At 49.4% G+C, this 21,786-nt stretch overlaps 1 protein-coding gene across 2 annotated transcripts in view; it reads left to right on the forward strand.

Moving 5' to 3' along the window:
- Positions 1–21,786, forward strand: part of VPS13D (vacuolar protein sorting 13 homolog D) — a 2,230,750-nt gene that overhangs the window by 1,302,444 nt on the left and 906,520 nt on the right. For both annotated transcript variants that reach the window (XM_069240741.1, XM_069240742.1), the window contains one exon: positions 4,142–4,268. In XM_069240741.1, coding sequence (XP_069096842.1) covers positions 4,142–4,268 — 127 coding nt within the window. The remainder of the gene's footprint in view (positions 1–4,141; positions 4,269–21,786) is intronic.

The following is a 21,786-nucleotide window of genomic DNA, read 5'->3' on the forward strand; positions in this document are numbered from 1 at the left end:
GTGTATTTCACCCAGACAACCACAAACACAGGATGCTTAGTCACACCTGCACACATCTGCATACTGAATGCGTCTTCCTGGGCTGGAAGGGTGGAGGGCCTGACACTTACATTTTAAAGGACAGTGGCCTGCCCTCACACAAAGGACTGCCAACCCCCCTACTGGGACCCTGGCAGACACGGTTGAACTGAAAGGGGACCTTGTGCACTTCAAAACTACTCTTTGAAGCCTTCCCCACTTAACAGGCATTTTGGGGTATATAAACTGGGTCTCTGACCCTACCAAATTAGACACTTCTTAGGACAGACACTCTGCACCAGAACCTGCAACCTGCCAAGAGAAGCTGCCTGGCTGCCAAAGGACTCACCTGGACTGCTTTGCTGTAAAGGACTGCTGCCTTGCTGTTGCCCTGCTGCCTTGCTGGCCTCTGGCTCTGCTGAGAAGTGCTCTCCAAGGGCTTGGATTGAGCTTGCCTCCTGTTTCTGAAGTCTCAGGGCCAAAAAGACTTAATCTCTGCAAGAAAACTCCTTGTGTGGTGAAAACGACTCACAGCCTGCCGGAATAGACACAGAGCCTGTCCAGCAGTGAGAAAATCACTGCAGCGCCAAACTGGAACGGGGCAGCCCGGCTCCCCGTAGGGAGATCGACGCAGTGCCAATGTTGCTATCGGAACTTTGACGCAGAGCCCACCGGATCGACACATCACTGAGCCAGAACAACACAACCCGACTTCCTGCGAGAGGAATCAACGCAGCGCCAGCCGTGCAGCAGAAATTCCGCTGCATTACCCACCGGATCGACGCAACGGCTGTGACTTCATCCCGCACGCCCAGGATTTCCGACACATCATAACTGGGTGTCAAAAGTCCCCACATCGCAAAGAGGATTCAAGCCTGTGCGCCTGAATTCGACGCAAAGCCCTTGCTATGTGGAAAAGAATCAACGCATCGTCTTTGTACGCCCAGAAAACCGCCGCACCCCTACCTTTTTCCACGCATCTCCTCCTCTGCGGTCTTCGTGCGTGTAATTTTGATGCAGACCAGGTACTTTGTGCTTGCAAGAGGCAATTGTTGCTTTTAAGAAATAAAGACTCTTCTTATCATTACAAAAGTAATATTTCAGTTTGTGATTATTGATCGATTTTACCTTAATTTATTCAGATAAATATCTTATATTTTTCTAAACCTGTGTGGTGTCTTTTTGTATTGTTCTCACTGTGTTATTGCATGATTTATTTCACAAATACTTTACACATTGCCTTCTAAGTTAAGCCTGACTGCTCAGTGCAAAGCTACCCAAGGGTTGGCACAGGCTAATTTGGATTAACCGGACTAGGAATGTGGTCCCTACTTGGACAAGGGTGTATACCTCTGCCAACTAGAGACCCTATTTCTAACACTACCAAACATGGTAACCCGACACTTGCCAATTTACCAAAAGTGTTAATACAAATTCAGAACAAACACAGGGCTGCACCTGCCCTAGATTTGGGGATGAAATTAATGCGTTCAACACAGTCTCCTCAGTATTACTTAGTAACATTAAAGGGGAAGCAGTAGCGTTAGCCATATGCCAGCGGCACAGAGAGATTCCACACCTGGAACAGGCGAAACAGCTACCGAAAATAATTTCCGATACCTATACCAGTATAGGATGGGATAGTTTGGGAACCAAGCCGAAAAAGCCTGAAATACAGAGTACCACCCCCAAGGAAGGTACCAAACATGCACAGGAGGGTCCTAAAAAAGAACTGGGATAAACAAAAGCAAATTAAAGACAAAGTCAGAGAGCAGATTCTCCACACCCAGAGAATTCTGAAAGGAGCTATAATCTCAGAAATAGAGAGAATATAAAAGCACCTGACAGATATACTGATTCGCGTCCCTCTCGTTCCTTTCAGGATGCACCGGATAGATGTAGCGAGATAGTTGGCCGGTCAGAGCAACATTCTGACTACTTGTAACAGAAGAAAGACTCACTGTGGTCTTCAGACAAAAAATAAGGCAAGCCCTACAACAAAAGCCCCAGTTTGAAAAGAACAAGGTGGCAGCACTGTCAATTAAAAATGGCAGTATGCTTGAGAACACTGCTGAAGAACAAAACGTGGGCAGTGACACTGCTAGACAGCGTGGCTGAAGTAACGATATGGCACCAGAGTCTGAAAGATCATCTGGATGCGACAGCAACTAGCAACTTTATTGCAGTTGAGGCTGCAGATGGGTGCATTCTCCCAACCGACAGGGTTTATGATTTAAATATCCAAATTGAGGGAGACATAAAGCACACCATTAGCGTGATATTCTGGGATGAACTTAGTTGTGATACCCTACTGGCCGAAAGAGACTGGCCACCTGTCGGAAGGTGGCCTGGTGTGTGGTGGGTACCTATGGTACTTACAACTTATACCAGGCCCAGGAGCTACTACCCACTCAGCTGTGGTGGCAGGTGTTAGTCAGCGGTGAAGAACAGGTCAGCACTGCAGCCGTGAAGCCTGAGAAGAGTTCCTGATGGATGCAAATGCAGCCCCACCAACAAGCCTTGGCAAAGGCAAACTCGCGGTTGGTGGAAAAGAGGTGATGCTAGGACCAGCACAGCTCAGGAGGACTCAACCCTGGAGGGGGAGTCACAGGGGACTCTCGGCGTCGCAGAGAGTCCACAGGAGCATCAGCAGCATCCACATGAATCCCACAGGATGGGGGAGACAGGAGTCACAGAAGCCTCTGCAGCACTACAAAAGAGGATCCCACGCCGCAGGAGAACCACCCCCCCCCCCTTTCAGGTCTATTTAGGGTCTCTCTCTTGGGTGGGTCCTCAGATTTGTCTTGCAAGATTCCAGCAGGACTCCTCTGCAACCTCTACTTCGACTTCGAGCCACTGTAACCGCAACTGGACCCTCCAGGAGCCGACAATCTGCATCCACGACGAAGACTCCGCTTGCAACATTGTTTCCACAACTCCTTCCAGCTTCTGCAACATTTCCCCAGCTGTGCATCCTCAGACTGCACAAGAAGGAAGAAGGAATCTCCCTTAGAGTGAAGGAGTCACTCCCCTGCATCCGCAGACACCAACTGCAACGACGACTGGCTGCGTGGATCTCCTCTCATCCTGAGCTGCGTGGATCCTGCATCACGGGTGGTGGTCAGGAGTAGTCATGTTAGTCCTCTCTGCCAGCTGTCCAACTTTGGTGGACGTACACTTTTGCCTTCCCATACAGGACAGTACCACCATGCACCACGTCTCTTGCAGCTGCCAAGGGTTGTTTGCATCTCCTCCAAGGGATCTTCAGGCGACGTGTAGCCCCAGCCCCAGCACTCCAACCTGCAAAGCACAGCTTCCTGCGTGGTTCTCCCATGGCATGGGATCCTCTTTTGTAGTGCTGCGTAGGCTTCTGTGACTCCTGTCTCCCCCGTCCTGTAGGCCTTGGACCTTCGCTACCTCGAGAGAGTCAAGCTTCACAATGGGATGTTTGGTGCCTATTGAAGGGAGATTGTGGAACCATCACTAGTGCAGTACACAAAACTGACCCATTTCCTTACAGTCCTCAAATACTTTTCAAGGATACACCATATAAAAAAGTAATGCTGTAGCCAAGTGCCTTAATAAATATTGTGGTTCAGATAGTGAGTCATGCCTATTTTTTCCAGAGTTCTGTTCTAACAAGTTTGTATTGTGTCCTTTTGATTAGAATCAGATGTGTTTGTTGAACTTGTTCTCTGGAATACTGTCAAAGTTTCTATTTAGAGTTGTAGGATCCCTTATTAGCAGCATGTTTTTACTGTTCTACATTAATTGAGAAAGACAGTTTTACACATAACGTCTGAGTTGACTCTACTGGTGTGCAAGAGATTACTGTACAGCTTTTGTTTTTATTTTAAGCTTAGCATAGCATTAATTCATTTGACATTTTTGAAAAAGCGATTATAGACTGTAGCTGTAGAGAATAATAGGCAACTCAGGATGAATATTTGGGTATCCAATTTTGCATTCAGCCTTACGAAATAGGAATGTAACTGGAAATGTTGCTTTATGAAGTAATTTCGAACTAAAGTATCAAGCATGTATTAAGAATGTTTTGTTTGAATGATGTATGATTTTAATTAATATATTTATACTTTGCACTGTTTTTAATTACTTTCCAAAGGCTTGCCTCTGATCTTCAGGCAGGACAATGCAAAAACAGACGCTGCTGGGCAGTTTGAAGAACATGAACTTGCAAGAAGTTTGAGCCCTCTTCTGTTTTGTTATGCTGACAAAGAACAGCCAAGTTTGTAAGTAGAAGTATCAATGGAATTTGAAGTGTAAAAAGCAATATTGTGTTAGTGACTGCAAACTCAAAAGATTCTGACAGTCATGTTTTGTATACTGACAACTTCAATGTTTTAAAATATCCCAAATGCCTGGCTGAGATTAATAAAAATGTGCCGCATTAGATTGTGCATGATTCTTTCATAGACCTTTTTTTAGTGTCACCAGAAGCACTGGACCGCTGAATGTACCTGGTACCACCCCCACCATTTCCATTTAGTTTAATAGTTCAGTGCTATAATTGGAGTTGACATTCTTTGGAGTTTATGCTGAGTAATGGAACTAGTTGACCTGGTTTCATCTGGTTATTGTGGTATGAGTAATTTCAGTCATCGTGTTTCAAATGCTACAGGAGAAACAGCTAGTGTGTGATTTATATTCCTTGATCATAACACACCCATTTCCCACAGCTTTGTATTGTACTATTTTATTTATCATCAAAAGAAGCTTGTCTTGACTTATTGATCTATCTTAGAGATTGGGATCTTGTGGGATATGGAGTTGAAGGGCAATATCTTCCCCTTGTCAGTCATCATATACTTACTGCCTTGAAGCCATAAATGGCATTCACAAAATATTTGGTGGAACTGTTAAGCTAAGGACTCTGGAGTCCTCTTATTCTTCTTGCAAAAAGACATAGAGCCACTGTAGGGAAATGCCTCCCTTGGCATGGTTACTCCCAAACCTTTTGCCTTTGGTTGATGCCAGTTATGATTAAAAGTGTGCTGGGACCCTGCTAACCAGGCCCCAGCACCAGGTTTGTTTCCCTAAACTGTACCTTTGTTTCCACAATTGGCACAGCCCTGGCACACAGATAAGTCCCTTGTAACTGGTACCCCTGGTACCTAGGGCCCTGTGGCCAGGGAAGGTCTCTAAGGGCTGCGGCATGTATTATGCCACCCTGGGGACCCCTCACTCAGCACATATACACTGCCTCACAGTTTGTGGGCTGGTGGGGAGAAAATGACTACAGCGACATGGCACTCCACTCAGAGTGCCATGCCATCAACCCACTGCCTGTGGCATAGGTAAGTCACCCCTCTAGCAGGCCTTACAGCCCTACGGCAGGGTGCACTATACCACAGGTGAGGGCATAGTTGCATGAGCACTATGCCCCTACACTGTCTAAGCCAAACCTTAGACATTGTAAGGGCAGGGTAGCCATAAAGAGTATGTGGTCTGGGAGTCTGTCCATTACTAACTCCACAGTTCCATAATGGCTGCACTGAAGTCTGGGAATTTTGGTATTAAACTTCTCAGCACAATAAATCCACACTGATGCCAGTGTGGGATTTATTGAAAAATGCACACAGAGGGCATCTCAGAGATGCCCCCTGTATATCAGTCCAATTCCTAGTGCTAGGCTGACCAGTTCCTGCCACAACCAGACGAGTTTCTGGCCACATGGGGTGAGTGCCTTTGTCACTCTGTGGCCATGAACAAAGCCTGCACTGGGTGGAGGTGCTTCTCACCTCCCCCTGCAGGGACTGTAACACCTGGTGGTGAGCCTCAAAGGCTCATGCCTGTTGTTACAGCGCCCCTGGGCATCCCAGCTAGTGGAGATGCCTGCCCCTGCAGACACAGCTCCCACTTTTGGCGGCAAGTCCAGAGGAGGTAATGAGAAAAACAAGGTGTCACCCACCAGTCAGGACAGCCCCTAAGGTGTCCTGAGCTGAGGACTCAGATAATTACCTGCTAGCAGACTGGAACCGTAACACCCCTATTCTCCATAGGCTCCTATGTGTTTTGGGCCCTCCTTTGACCTCTGCACCTGACCGCCCATGTGTTGCTGGTGCTGTGGCTTTTGTGGCTGCCTAAGCCCAGGAGACTGACTATGTAAGTGCTTTACTTACCTGAGAAGCTAACTAATACCAGGAACTGTTGATTTTTGCACTGTGTCCACTTTTAAAATAGCTATTTGCCATTTTAACCAAAACTGTGTGTACTACTGTTTTAAATCAAAGTTCTATACTTTTCTGTGTGCAGTACCTTGCACTTTATGTACTTACCTCAAATTTGAATCTTATGGTTCTAAAAATAAATTAAGAATATATATATTTCTGTTTAAAAACCAGTTGGCCTGGAGTTAAGTCTTTGAGTGTGTGTTCCTCATTTATTGCCTGTGTGTGTACAACAAATGCTTAACACTATCCTCTGATAAGCCTACTGCTCAACCACACTACCAGAAAATAGAGAGTTAGTATTATCTAATTTTGCCACTATCAACCTCTAAGGTGAACCCTTGGACTCTGTGCACACCATCTCTCACTTTGAGATAGTATATACAGAGCCAACTTCCTACAGGCACTATTTTAATGCTAGAATTATTGTAAAGAACATAATACCATAACTTTTTCTGAGGTGAGCTATCAGCCAGGCAATAACATTGAGGAAAAGCTTCATAGGTGAAGGAGCAGATGTGCATTATCTTCTATTCTGGAGTCATCTTTTGCCCATGCGTATTATAGGAAGTCATCCCTACTTCTGGCCCTCAGTGTAGGGCCGGTGACCCTAGTATCATAGTCCTTAAAACAGACTCCTGCCAAAGTTGTTCCACTGCCCCAGCACTTCAGAATTAAGGTGAGGTATCTTTGTGCTTGAAAGGATGACTGTCTCTTCTTCTGCTGAAGCACACCAATTCCATCTTTTCCATGCTTCCCGCTCAGTTTCCCGCGAATTTCTGGGTGCCGGAGTCACCCCTGCCCATGTTCTAGAATTCTGTGAGGCCATGCGCTTCATTTTTGGGGAGACCCGACCCCTCTGGGACGCCTTTGAGCCCAGTAGAGCCCTGAGGGGGCACCTGAGGGTTTTGCGCCGGCGGATTCGGCCCTGGCTCTGGAGGGTCCCTCGGGATTCGTTGTAGAATCTATGCCAATGCCAGTCGTGCCAACACGACCTTCCCCGGAGCCAGCAAGGACGTCAACGCTCCTGACGTCGGTTGGGCCCACAATCGACGTTGACCCAATACTTATACCCGACTTTGACCAAGAGCCTCACCGACGTCACTCAACGCCAGTTCAGTCTTCTATTGGGCCTACAATCCACAGGTTGGATCCTGACCCTTATTCTCATGGGTATGGGGAAAGTGTGGAGGGGTCGCAGGGCCCATTAGGCTTCCAGCTGGAAGACTCTGAAGTGGACTGGGCACAGGTATTTGGCAAGGCCGGTGGTCTGGACACCTCTCCTGACGCTGTTATGCTTTCTTCCCCTACCGTGGCTACAGAGGAGGGAGTGTCGTATTCTATGGTGGTGATAAGGGCGGCGAGGTCCTCATCTTGAGCTACCGACTGTGTCAGTCAGGACTAACCTCCTGGTTGAAGTGCTTCAGCCTGGGGCTTCCAACTTTGAACCTTCTTTACCTTTTAATGAAGCCCTCATTGATGTCCTACTGGGTACCTGGTCCAGACCCAGCACAGGGGCTCCTGTGAACAGGACAATCGCCCGCCACTATTGTGAACCACCCTAATTCCCTAACCCAACAACCTACGCCGGAGAGTCTTGTCATCCAGGTTTTTTCTTCATGAGGCCCATTCCCACCTGCACCCCCGGATAGAGAACCAAAAACAGTGGACCAACTTGGGAAGAAATGTTTCTCTTCCTCCAGTCACATTGCGGTCTTTGAACACCGCATGCCTTTTGGGCCACCATTCCCATAACCTATTAGATACGGTTGCGCAGGAGATACCGCAGGTCCCGGAGGATGCCCAGGCCATTCTCTTTCAAGTTGTTGCTGGTGGGAGAGTGTAGTAAGATTGGATTCTGGTTGTAGTACCCCCTCTTTCTTTTGCCTTGTATGCTTTGGACTGTAGTTCACTGGGATCCTGCCAACCAGGGCCCTCGTGCAGTGCTTTCCCCTAAATTTAGTTGTTGGTTACTTTTCACACCCACAATTGGCATACTGGTGCACCCATGTAATTCCCTAGTATATGGTACCTAGGTAACCAGGGCATTGGAGCACCAGAGGTCCCCCTATGGGCTGCAGCGTGTATTATGTCACCCTTCAGAGCCCATGCAAACTGTGACTGCAGGCCTGCCTTTTCAGACTGCGTCAAAGGGTGCATGCACCCTTTCACTGCCAAACCTAACCACTGGACTTAGACATTATACGTCACCCCTCTGGTAGGCCCTTCAGCCCAAGGGCATAGTGTATGTCTCTAAGTGTGAGGGTACCCCTGCATTAGCAGGGTACCCCTACAGACTCCAGACCAATTCCTGAACTTTGTAAGTGAGGGGGGGCCTTGTTAAGGTATGTAGTTGACTCTGGTCCACACAAGGGGTCCAACTACATAATGGCTACTCCAAACCTAGGCATGTTTGGTACCAAACATTTTGGAATCCTGCAACTACACCGATTCCAGTGTCAGTTGCATGGTACTATGTACACTGGGGTTGTACACTGGGGGTTCCCTGGGAGATCCCCCGGTTACTGCCTGTGCAGCCTTATGGGCTATAGCTGCCAGCCGACGCTGCTGCTGAACCCAGACACTGTTCTGCCCTCCAGCTGGTGAGCCAGGCTCAGGCTGGATAAGCAGAACAAAGGATTTCCTGCAAAGGAGAGTTGTGACCACCGCTCCCTGTATATTAGGTGTTTAAGGGCTGGGGTGGGGTGGCCTCTGAGTGCCATCAGACTGCTTTGAAGGGCACATTTACCTCCTGCCTTTCATAATCCGGTTTGCACCAGTTCAGGAACCCCCAGTTCCCGCTCTGGCACAAAACTACAGAAAGAACAGGGGAGTTGGCCCCCCGTCCAGCTCCTCCCGTAGGGAGGTGCACAGAGCTGTGCCAGGTGGCCACCTGATTCTGCCATCTTGAAAATAAGATGTGCAGAGGCCCCTGGGAGCATCTGACTGGTTAGGTCAAGTAGATGATGTCCCTGACCCCCTCTTATAAGTGGGTGACTGCAGAGAGTGACCAACCACCTTTTAGAGTTAATTAAGGGCTCCTTCTTGGGTGGGTCCTCAGATTCATCAAGCAGGACTCTTCAGGGAACTCTCTGCAATACATCTTTTGCGCCTGGCCTCTGGAATCACTGCTGGTCTTCTCTGAAAGAGAACAAGTCTAATTCTGTTTATAAGGCTCCCTTTACATCATTGTTTCTCTGGATCCTCCCAGAATTTTTCAAAATCCAAGGCTGTGCATTCTCCAGGGTCACAAGGACCCTGTTTGCCCCAGGAAGCATAAAGGGATCTCCCTTGGAGTAAAGGAGTCACTCCCTTGCAACTGCAGGCACCTCAAGACAGCGTTGACCGGCTGGTGGGGTCTGCTGCCCACGGACATCTGAAGATCCTGCAACACAGGTGGTGATAATGTGACCTACTCTTGGTCCTGCTGGTCTTCTATCCAAGTTTGGAGACTGTGGGCCCCTGCCCTTGCCACTGGACTGACACCCCTGTGCACCGCGACAGTTGCACTTGCCAAGACTTGTTGACTCTTCCCCCTGGAGATCTTCAGGCTCCAAGAAGCCCCGGCCTCCAGCACACTGCAAACCGAAGATCAGCTCCTGTCCTTCAACTTCTGCAACATGGGACTTCTGTCCTGCTGGGCTAGTAAGACCTCTATGTGACTCCCTGTGACCAGCATGCAAGGAAATGCCTCCTTGGCATGGTTACCCCCTTGACATTTTGCCTTTGATGATGCTAAGTTATGATTTGAAAGTGTGCTGGGACCCTGATAACCAGGCCCCAGCACCAGTGTTCTTTCCCTAAACTGTACTTTTGTCTCCACAATTGGCACAACCCTGGCACTCAGGTAAGTCCCTTGTAACTGGTACCCCTGATACCAAGGGCCCTGATGCCAGGGAATGTCTCTAAGGGTTGCAGCATGTCTTGTGGCACCCTAGGGACCCCTCACTCAGCACATGCACACTGCCTCTCAGCTTGTTTGTGCTGGTGGGGAGAAAATGACTAAGTCGACATGGCACTCCCCTCAGAGTGCCATGCCAACCTCACACTGCCTGTGGCATAGGTAAGTCACCCCTCTAGCAGGCCTTACAGCCCTAAGGCAGGGTGCACTATACCACAGGTGAGGGCATAGGTGCATGAGCACTATGCCCCTACAGTGTCTAAGCAAAACCTTAGACATTGTAAGTGCAGGGTAGCCATAAGAGTATATGGTCTGGGAGTTTGTCAAACACGAACTCCACAGTTCCATAATGGCTACACTGAAAACTGAGAAGTTTGGTATCAAACTTCTCAGCACAATAAATGCTCACTGATGTCAGTGTACAATTTATTGTAAAATACACCCAGAGGGCATCTTAGAGATGCCCCCTGAAAATATACCTGACTTCCAGTGTAGGCTGACCAGTTTCTGCCAGCCTGCCACACACCAGACATGTTGCTGGCCACATGGGGAGAGTGCCTTTGTCACTCTGTGGCCAGGAACAAAGCCTGTATTGGGTGGAGGTGCTTCTCACCTCCCCCTGCAGGAACTGTAACATCTGGTGGTGAGCCTCAAAGGCCTTTTGTTACAGCACTCCAGGGCATCCCAGCTAGTGGAGATGCCCGCCCCTCCGGCCACTGCCCCCACTTTTGGCGGCATGGCTGGTGGAGATAATGAGAAAATCAAGGAGTAGTCACCCACCAGTCAGGACAGCCCCTAAGGTGTCCTGGGCTGAGGTACCCCTGCCTTGAGAAATCCTCCATCTTGAGTTTGGAGGATTCCCCCAATAGGATTAGGGAGGAGACACAAAGAGGGTGTAGCCACCTTCAAGGACAGTAGCCATTGGCTACTGCCCTCCCAGACCTAAACGCACCCATAAATTCAGTATTTAGGGGCTCCCCAGAACCTAGGAAACTAGATTCCTGCAACCTTAACAAGAAGAAGGACTGCTGACCTGAAGCCCTGCAGTGAAGAAGGAGACGACAACTACTTTGGCCCCATCCCTACCGGCCTGCCTCCCAACTTCGAAGTAAACTGCAATAGCGACGCATCCAGTAGGGACCAGCGACCTCTGAAGCCTCAGAGGACTGCCCTGCATCCAAGGACCAAGAAACTCCCATGAACAGCGGCCCTGGTCAACAACCTGCAACTTTCTTGCAACAAAGAAACAACTTTAACGACTTCACGTTTCCCGCCGGAAGCGTGAGACTTTCCACTCTGCACCCGACGCCCCCGGCTCGACCTGCGGAAAACCAACACCTCAGGGAGGATCCCCCGGCGACTGCGAGCCCGTGAGTAACCAGAGACGACCCCCCTGAGCCTCCACAGCGACGCCTGCAGAGGAAATCCAGAGGCTCCCCCTGACCGCGACTGCCTGTAACAAGGGACCCGACTCCTGGAACAAACACTGCACCAGCAGCCCCCAGGACCTGAAGGAACCGAAATCCAGTGCAGGAGCGACCAACAGGCGACACTCTGCCTAGCCCAGGTGGTGGCTACCCCCGAGGAGCCCCCCCTGTGCCTACCTGCATCGCTGAAGTGACCCCTGGGTCCCTCCATTACTTTCTATCTAAAACCCGACGCCTGTTTGCACACTGCACCCGGCCGCCCCTGTGCCGCTGAGGGTGTACTTTCTGTGCCTACTTGTGTTCCCCCCCCAGTGCCCTACAAAACCCCCCTGGTCTTCCCCCGGAAACACGGGTACTTACCTGCTGGCAGACTGGAACCGGGGCACCCCTGTTCTCTGTGTTTTGGGCACCTCTTTGACCTCTGCACCTGACCGGCCCTGAGCTACTGGTGTGGTAACTTTGAGGTTGCCTTGAACCCCCAACTGTGGGCTACCTATGCCCCAACTTTGAGAAGTGTTTTACTTACCTGCAAAACTAACCTTTACTTACCTCCCACAGGAACTGTTGATTTTTCACTGTGTCCACTTTTAAAATAGCTTATTACCATTTTTACAAAGACTGTACATGATATTGTGATCATTCAAAGTTCCTAGAGTATCTAAGTGAAATACCTTTCATTTGAAGTATTACTTGTAAATCTTGAATCTGTGGTTCTTAAAATAAACTAAGAAAATATATTTTTCAATATAGAAACCTATTGGCCTGGAGTAAGTATGTGAGTGTGCGTTCCTCATTTATTGCCTGTGTGTGTACAACAAATGCTTAACACTACCCTCTGATAAGCCTACTGCTCGACCACACTACCACAAAATAGAGCATTAGAATTATCTCTTTTTGCCACTATCTTACCTCTAAGGGGAACCCTTGGACTCTATGCACCCTATTTCTTACTTTGAAATAGTATATACAGAGCCAACTTCCTACACAACATCAGTAGTTCACTCGTGGTGGCTCCACCGACTTCTCTTGTCCTTCCTGTGTGCTGAAGGCCAGCCCTGACATGCACCACTTCACGCAGGTGTCCATCTTGCCTGTGAGAGGAGGTCACACCTCTGCCCAGAGCAGGCCTTTATTCAGGGCTTCTGAGAGCGCTGACTCTTACCTCAGGGGACCAGAACTCAGTCTAGGGTGGCTGCACTGGTTTGGACCAGTCAGTGAACACACCATTAGCTGGGTAGTTTTTCAGGGGGCATCTCTAATGTGGTGCATTTTTTAATAAATTAATTACTGGGGTCAACGAAGTTTTATTATTCAGAGATGTTAGATACCAAACATTCTAGGATTCAGGGAAGCCATCATGCAGCTGGGGAACTCGTAGTGACCAGTGTCCAGCACATGCATTTAATATGGCTTCCCTGTACATTTACTATGACTAAGAATCAACAAAGACATAGCACGGGCATATCTGTCAATGCAGATATGCCCTCACATGCAATATAATGCTCCATACCTTAGGAGTGTAAGGGCTGCTAGAGGGGTGACTTACATATATTGCATGCAGTGTTTAGGGGACATCTCTAAAGGAAAAATGGTCCCCGAATTAAATAAGATGAACAATCATAGAGTAGCAGTACAACCTATGAAAACAGATGAATAAATTGTTTCAAAATGGTATTTGCATTTATTAAATAGACAAATAACGTGGGAAACCAAAAGCATTAAAAGCTACTGTCCTCAGTCAAGTTCATTGTGACATAACTGAAATACAGAATAAGTCGCATAATATGTTGCCCATGCTCGTACACATTAACTTAGTTACAACACTGAGTCAGGGAACTTTTGTTGAAGTTTCGATCCCACAATTCATCATCAGGACATGGGGTGTGCCTGAGAGACTGAGGAATGCTGCACAAGCAGCCAAGACCAGGCCAGTATTGCTTGAGGAAGTTGAAAAGGAGGGGGTGCCACAAGGTGCGGGGGTTAAGGTCCGTGAGTACGATTTGCCAATGAGAAGGAGTAAACCAACTTGTGATGGAATCTGTAGGAAAGTGCCTCTTTTGACATGGTTACCCCTCACTTTTTGCCTGGTATTGATGCTAACTTGACTGAGTGTGTGCTGGTATCCTGCTAACGAGGTCCCAGCACCAATGTTCTTTCCCTAAACTGTACCATTGTTTCCACAGTGGCACACCCCGGGCACACAGCTAATTCCCTTGTAAAAGGTGCCAGTGATATCAGGGACTCTGTGGACAGGGAGGGTCCCTAAGGGCTGCAGCATTTATTGTACCGCCCCAAGGGACTCCTCACCAAGCACATTGCCACTCCCATTGCGGATTGTGTGTGGTGGTGGGGAGAAAAAGGTGAAGTTGACATGGCCCCCTTCTGGGGGTGGCATGCCCACAAACCACTGCCTATGGCATAGGTAAGACACCCCTCTAGAAGGCCTTACGGCCCTAAGGCAGGGTGCACTGTACCACAGGTGAGGACATAGCTGCATGAGCAATATGCCCCTTCAGTGTCTAAGTCCATTCTTAGACATTATAAGTGCAGTGTGGCCATATTACATGCATGGGCCCCAGCTCCAGGATGGCTTCACTGAAGACTGAGAAGGATGGTAACAAACTTCTCACCATAATAAACCCACACTGATGTCAGTGTTGGATGTATTGTAAAATACAGACAGAGGGCATCTTAGAGATGCCTTTGTATTTTATCCAACCCTTTAGTGTAAGGCTGACCAGTGTGTGCCAGCCTGCCACTAATAGACAACTTTCTGATCCTATAGGGTGAGAGCCTTTGTGCTTTCTAGGTTCAGAAACAAAACCTGATCTTGGTGGAAGTGCTTTACACCTCTCTCCCACAGGAACTGCAACACTTGCCGGTGAGCCTCAAAGAGTGGATCTCACAAAGATTCCTGATGCCGACAGGTACCACTGCACCCACAGCCCCCTGGCCTTGGGTAAACCAACAGACAGTTCAGCAACGTCCAGCGGGTGCCTCTCCTACTTGTGCAGCCTTTGGCTTTCCGGAACCAACCCCCTGGACCTAGCCGGCAGCATATTTTGTGACCCCCTAGGGTTCCCCCATTGATAAGCATTGGGAGCCCAACACTGTGTTTGCACCCTGCACCTGGCCACCCCTGTGCTGCTGAAGGTGTGTTTTTGGTACTGACCTGTGCCCTCCCCTCCTGTGCTGACCTAAACCCCCCCAGGTTTGTGTCCTGATACTGCGGGTACTTACCTGCAATCTGTTTTCTAACAAGCACCCCCAGTCCTCATTGAATTCCATTCAAAACCCAACGCCAACTTTGACCTCTACACCCAGCTGGCCCTGTGTTGCTGGTGATGCACTTTTGGGGTCACCCTGAACTTTGACCTGTGAACATCCTAACCCCCGAAGACTAGTATCGGAAGTCAAGTACTTTCCTGTCAAATGTGTTAACACTTTTCCTCCCCTAGGACTCTATTGATTCCTCTGAAAAATTGCACCTTTGAAGATTGAAAAGTGTTACTTTCGTGTAAACTGCTTTATCTGATAGAGACTTCCAGCTGCAGATTCCTTACCTTAGAATTCCCTGGCGTCAGCTTCGAATCCAGAATTTTTCTGCTGAGCAGTACCCTGCACACGCCGTAGGGTGGCCTCGTTCGGATCCGCGTGCATCGTCCGGCTCCGCGTACGTCGTTAGCGGCGTTGGAGCCGTCTATGATGTCACGGTTGTCTATATAGACGCCGCCTCGTCACGTGTATGCGGCTGTTAAGCGCAGATCCAGACTAGAGATACCCTTTCTTCAACGTTTGTTGAGGTGTATTTGACTGTTTGAAGTATGTCTTCGAGAAAGACTGGGTTCAAGCCGTGTGGTGCGTGTCATCGCACCATGTTGGTGACGGATCCGCATTGTGTTTGCCTTTGGTGCCTCAAGAAGGATCACGATTCACCTCGTGCTCTGACTGTCGGGCCATGGATCTGAAGGCCTTGCGGGAGAGATCCCTTAAGCTTCTTGCGGCCTGACAGCCGTCTTCGGTCGGTGCAACTCCGTGGAGTTCACGGTCCTGCAGTGGGAGGAGGTCGCGGCACCACTCCCGGAGCCCCAAGTCTTCTTCCTCGCATTCGAGGTAATCTGATCATTCAGGTAAGAGGCACAAGAAGAAGAAGAAGTCCAAGCGGACTTTGACTTCGCTGCACCCGTCGGCCGACGAGGCATCTAGGGAATGTCTATGTTCCGAGCGCGGTTCCGCGGAGCTGTCGCCAGGGCCAACTCCGTGTCTTACCCCTTTTCCGGGGACCGGAGCAACCCCCGCTCAAAGGAATTTTATGAGGCCATGCGTCTTGTTTTTTGAGCCGGCTACACCCTCGTGTGGGTCTTCGGGCCCCGCGGGGTCAGAAGGGACCCCTTCGGGTTCGACGTCGGTGGCCTCAGCGCTGTTGGGGACCCCAGGATCCGCCCACGGGTGGTAGACCCATCCTCATTCCGGATGATCCGGAGCGACGTCATATGATCAGATCATTGTCTGAGCATTATTTAGAACAGCCAGGCACAGGAGAGGAATGGGAGGGGTCTGAGGACCCCTTGGAATATGACCTGGAACAGGACTGGTATGAGGATCTAGGGGAGGCCAGTGGACTGGACACATCTCCAGATACAGGCATGGCATGCTCTCTCCTCCTAACGTGGCTACGGAGGAGGGAGCTTCTTAGGCTATGGTGGTGCGTAGGGCAGCTGAGGTCTTGGACCTAGAATTGCCTACTGTGCCAGTCAAGACGAATCTCCTAACAGAGGTGCTTTCACCGGGGATGACAACATCAGAGCCGATGTTGCCCTTCAATGAGGCCCTAACAGACATCCTTCTGGGTACATGGTCCAAACCCAGTACAGGGGCTCCTGTGAATAGGACAGTCGGTCACCCCCATAGACCCGCTCTGAGTGACCCTAGTTTCCTGACACAACACCCCACCCCCGAGAGCTTGGTAGTCCAAGCCGCTATATCCCGTGGTGCCTTCCCTTCCGCTCCCCCGGATAAGGGAGTCCAAGAGGCTGGACCAACTTGGAAAGAAAATGTTTTCTTCCACCAGCCTGGCATTGAGGTCCATAAACATCTCTTGCCTTTTGGGCCGTTTTTCCCATACTTTATGGGATGCGGTGGCACAGGTGCTGCCCCAGGTCCCGAAGGGCATACGGGACACACTCCCACCGGCTGTCAAGGATGGGAGAGATGCAGGCAAGTTTACGATCAAGTGTGGATTGGACACGACTGACTCGCTGGGCAGAGCGATTTCATCGTCAGTGGCCCTACGTCGCCACGTCTGGCTACGTTTAACTGGCTTTTCGGGAGATGTCCAGTCAAGTTTGATGGACATGCCTTTTGATGTTCTCGCCATTTTGGTGAGAAGACAGACTCTGCGCTTGAGAGGTTCAAGGATTCTCGAGATACGGTCAGATCCTTGGGCCTTTCAGCGCTGGTACGATAGCAGTCTGTCTTTCGTCCCTCTCGAGGCTTCGGAAGGGGAGGGGTAACACGCCAGCCAAGGTTTAGCCACCGTCCTCAGGATTCACAACATCCCGGAAGAGGACATGGTTGTGGTATCATCAGACCCAGAGGGTCTGGCCAAGGTCGGCCATCACACAGCCCCCCTCCACTGCGCCCATGCCCTCCTAGTATGGTTCTGCAGACCACGTCCGTCCAGTTGGAGGGAGGATTCAATTTCATCTCCCTCACTGGCTTTCCATCACAATGGACAAATGGGTTCTGCAGATCATACGCAAGGGCTACTCCCTCCCCTTCCAGTCTTTGCCTTCCTCTATCCCTCCGACAAAGGAATGGCTGATGGAGGACCATCTGGTTTTGCTCCGCAAGGAAGTTATTGCTCTCTTGGCCAAGGGAGCCATCGAAAGGGTCCCGATGTCAGAAGTAGGGAGTGGTTGTTATTCCTGCTACTTTCTGACTCCCAAATAGAACAAGGGCCTTTGCCCTATCCTGGATTTAAGGAACGTCAATCTCTTCCTCAAGAAGGAGAAATTCAAGATGCTCACTCTTGCTCAGGTCTTGTTTGCCCTAGATGAAGGAGACTAAATGGTAGCGTTGGACTTGCAGGACGCGTATTTTCATATCCCATCCTGCCAGCCCACAGGTGTTACCTGCGGTTCAAGGTGGGCCACAAGCACTTTCAGTTTACCGTGCTCCCTTTCGGTCTCACCAGTGCCCTTCGGGTGTTCACAAACATTATGACGGTGGTAGCAGCTCATCTGCGCAGGTCTGGGATTTGAGTCTTCCCCTACCTCAACGATTGGCTGTTGAAGGCTTCCACGCCCCCGGGCTCTCGTCACCCATCTCCAGACGACAGCGGACCTCCTGCACTCGCGGGGGTTCACTATCAATGTGCCGAAGTCACACCTGACTCCCTCTCAGAAGCTCACTTTTATCAGAGCTGTTCTGGACACAGTGTGGTATCGGGCCTATCCTCCTGAGCAGCGAGTTCAGGATATTCAGGTTATGATACCGATGTTTCGGCCTCTATCCTGGATTTCGGTGAGACAGACTCTGAGGCTGCTGGGACACATGACTTCCTGCATCCTGTTGGTCAAGCATGCCAGATGGCATATGAGGGCTCTGCAGTGGGACCTGAAGTTCCAATGGGCACAGCATCAGGGAAATCTTACTGACGTGGTTCAGATCTCGGAGGGGACTGCAACGGATCTGCAGTGGTGGTTAGTCAACTGCGATTGGTTCAAAGGCAGACTCCTCTCCCTTCCCCAACCAGATCTTACAGTAGTGACATATGCGTCACTTCTGGGATGGGGCGGCCATCCGGGAGAGGTGGAGATCAGAGGTCACTGGTCTCTGGCGGAATCTGGGCTCCATGTCAACTTATTGGAGCTTCGGGTGATCCTACTAGCATTAAAAGCATTTCTTCCTATTGTGAAAGGGAAGGTAGTGCAGGTTTTCACGGACAACACTACCGCTATGTGGTACTGCAACAATCAGGGCAGTGTAGGGTCGTGGACCCTCTGTCAAGAGGCTCTGCGTCTCTGGACATGGCTGGAACACTAGGGCATAACCCTGGTGGTTCAACACCTGGCAGGTTCTCTGAACTCCAGGGCGGTCTAGCTCAGCCGAAAATGATTAGCGGATCACAAATGGTATCTCCATCCGGAGGTGGCGCAAGGACTCTTTCAGAGGTGGGGAGAGCCTTGGTTAGATCGGTTCGCCTCCGTAGAGAATGTGCAATGTCAGCAGTTTTGCTGTTGAAGTTTACAAGGGGCTATCGCTAGGCGATGCTTGTAGTCGCAAGTGGAGTTCAGGCCTCCTGTACACCTTTCCGCCCATACCACTTCTGCCCAGAGTTCTCAAGAAAATCAAGAACGACCGGGCCCTAGTAATCCTAGTGGCTCCGGATTGGGCACGGAGAGTCTGGTATCCAGAGCTTCTCAAAATGAGCATCAGTCCTCCAATCAGGCTGCCTCTTCGAAGGATCTTCTGTTGCAGCAGCAGGGGAAGGTTCTCCACCCGAACCAGTCAACTTTGCAGCTTCATGCATGGAGGTTGAGCAGCGACAGTTGATGGATTATGACCTCCCTTCCGAAGTCTGTGATGTCATTCTGGAGGCCTGGCATGCCTCTACTAAGTCGATTTACGCCTGCCGATGGAAATGTTTTGTTTCATACTGTACAGAGAGATCTGTTGATACTCTTTCTTCTTCTCTTTCTAATATCCTTTTGTGTATTCTATCTCTTGCCCAACAGGGTTCCTCCTTAGGGACCCTTAAGGGCTATCTTGCTGCCTTATCGGCTTTCGTATGCTTGCCCGATCAACCATCTTTAAGTCTCCTATAGTACAAGGATTTTTGAAAGGGCTTGTGCATTTGTTCCCACCTGTTCATCATGCCCCAGTGGTACCCTAATCTTGTTCTTACTATCCTAATGTGTGCATAACTGTCCTCTCCGGCTGCTCACTATTAAAACAGCCTTTTTGGTGGCAATTACATCTGCCAAGAGAGTGAGTGAGCTGTGGGCTTTATCTTCAAAACCGTCGTATCTCACAATATATCCTGACAAGGTAGTGTTAAGAACTTGCGCCTCTTTTCCTCCCCAAGGTGGTGACCCCTTTCCATCTGGGTCGAAATATCACCCCTTCTTTTCACCACCCCATCCTTCTAAGGAAGAGGAGCGTCTCCATCGGCTGGACCCAAAAAGAGCATTATCGTTCTACCTTGACCGCACAAAAGTGTTCCGGGTGGACAACCAACTCTTTGTGGGCTACATTGATGCAAAGAAGGGTTGGGCAGTACTGAAATGGTCCATTTCACACTGGGTCGTTCTCTGTATAAAGATCTGCTACGCTTTGGCCAAGAAGCAGCCTCCAGAGGGTTTGAGGGCTCACCCTACCAGAGGAAAAGCTGCTACCACTGCGTTTGCTCGTGGTGTACCCATGTTGGACATCTGTCAGGCAGCAACGTGGGCTTCCTTGCACATGTCTGCAAGACAATACTGCCTGGATAACCAGGTGAGAAGAGAGGGGCATTTTGCCCGCTCAGTCCTGCAGGACTTTAGAGTATAAAAATATATCCTTTAGACCCACCACCATGGGTTATAGCTTGGGTATCTATTCTAAGGTAAGAAATCTGCAGCTAGCAGTCTCTATCAGATGAACAAGTTACTTACGTTCGGTAAAAGTTACCATAGTTAGGGGTAAGGAACTAGAAGTAGTTTGTAGTTACTAAAATACAGCAGCTCAGAGGATATGGTTGTGGAACTCAACCTCACCCCTTACCTCCATTTTTGGGATGAGAGAGCTAAGGTCCTTATGCAGTCTTAAACAGATTAGAAACGGGTTCCAACCCTACCAAGATTAATCTCCAGGAGCTCTTGGCAGAATATGCCAAGGAACACCCTACTGAGGAGATAGACCTCCCCCCAGATGGGGAAAAGGTTAGGAATCAGGAGGTCGACCTCCTAACCTAACTATGGAGGACAGGGCCACTATGTCCCTGACTCCAAGGGTAGTACTCACAGGAACTGGATCTCCTACAGGGGAGTCTAGTTCCTCTGGGAACACTTAGTGCAGCCTCAGTGAAGAGGACCTCCTTTTAGCAAGAATGGCTAAAAGAATAGCTTTGGAGAGACAGCTCCTGGCTAAAGAAAGTGAGGGATCAAAAATGGGCCTAGCACCCATTAATGGTGACAACAACTTAGTACCCATCGTCAGAGAGCACTCTGACACCCCTAAAATACACAGATGGATTGTCCCCATGTATGAGGAAGGTGATGACATCACCAAGTGGTTCACAGCCTTTGAGAGGGCATGGGGAACCAGAAGATTGAACAGGTCTCACTGAGGAGCTCTCCTTTGGGAACTGTTCACTGGTAAGTGTAGGGGTAGGCTCCTCACACTTAGTGGTGCAGATGCTGAACCCTATGACCACATAAAGGCTACCCTGATTGAGGGCTTTGAATTCACCACTGAGGAGTATAGAATTAGGTTCGGGGGCGCACAAAACCTTGTGCCAGTCCTAGGTTGATTTTGTAGACTACTCAGTGAAAGCACTGGATGGTTCGGTAACTGGAAATGAAGTGCATGAATATAACAGGCTTTATAACTTGTCTATGTAAGAACACCTTTTAAGTAACTGCTTCAATGAAAACTTGCATCAATATCTGGTAGACCTAGGTCCAATTTCCTCCCCAAGAATTGAGAAAGAAGGCAGACCATTGGGTCAAGACTAGGGTGGCCAGGACTTCTACTGGGGGTGACCAAAAGAAAGGAGTTACACAGCCTCCCCTGGGGAAGGGTAGTGAGACACCTAAGGATAATGGTAAAGAGTCTTTCAAAGGTCTCCAAAAACCTGAGCGGGAGGGTGGGCCTGAGCCTCTTCACAATCTTCTCATGGGTTCAAAGGTAAAAACTTTGATCTCAAAAAGGCCTAGTGTCACAACTATACACAGCATGGACACCAAATTGGAGGCTTGGCCTGTCCCAAAAAAGAATCTCCCCTAGCACTGCTCCAGGTACTACTGGTATAGCCAGTCTCTAGGTGTGATCCACTGTGAGCCCAGAGCAATCATGGTCCACACTGAAGCTACTCTAGTCTCTGCTTGCTGTCTGGCCGCCGAACATGCAAAAATACAAGCAGCACCTCTTAATTAATGGGACAAAGGTAGAAGCCCTGAGGGATACAGGTGCCAGCGTCACCATGGTGACCGAGAAACTGGTTTCCCCAGGACAGTATTTGGCTGGACAAACTCATCCAGTCATCAAT

The sequence above is a fragment of the Pleurodeles waltl genome, chromosome 6 (genome assembly GCF_031143425.1).
Source record: "Pleurodeles waltl isolate 20211129_DDA chromosome 6, aPleWal1.hap1.20221129, whole genome shotgun sequence".
NCBI classification, from domain to species: domain Eukaryota; kingdom Metazoa; phylum Chordata; class Amphibia; order Caudata; family Salamandridae; genus Pleurodeles; species Pleurodeles waltl.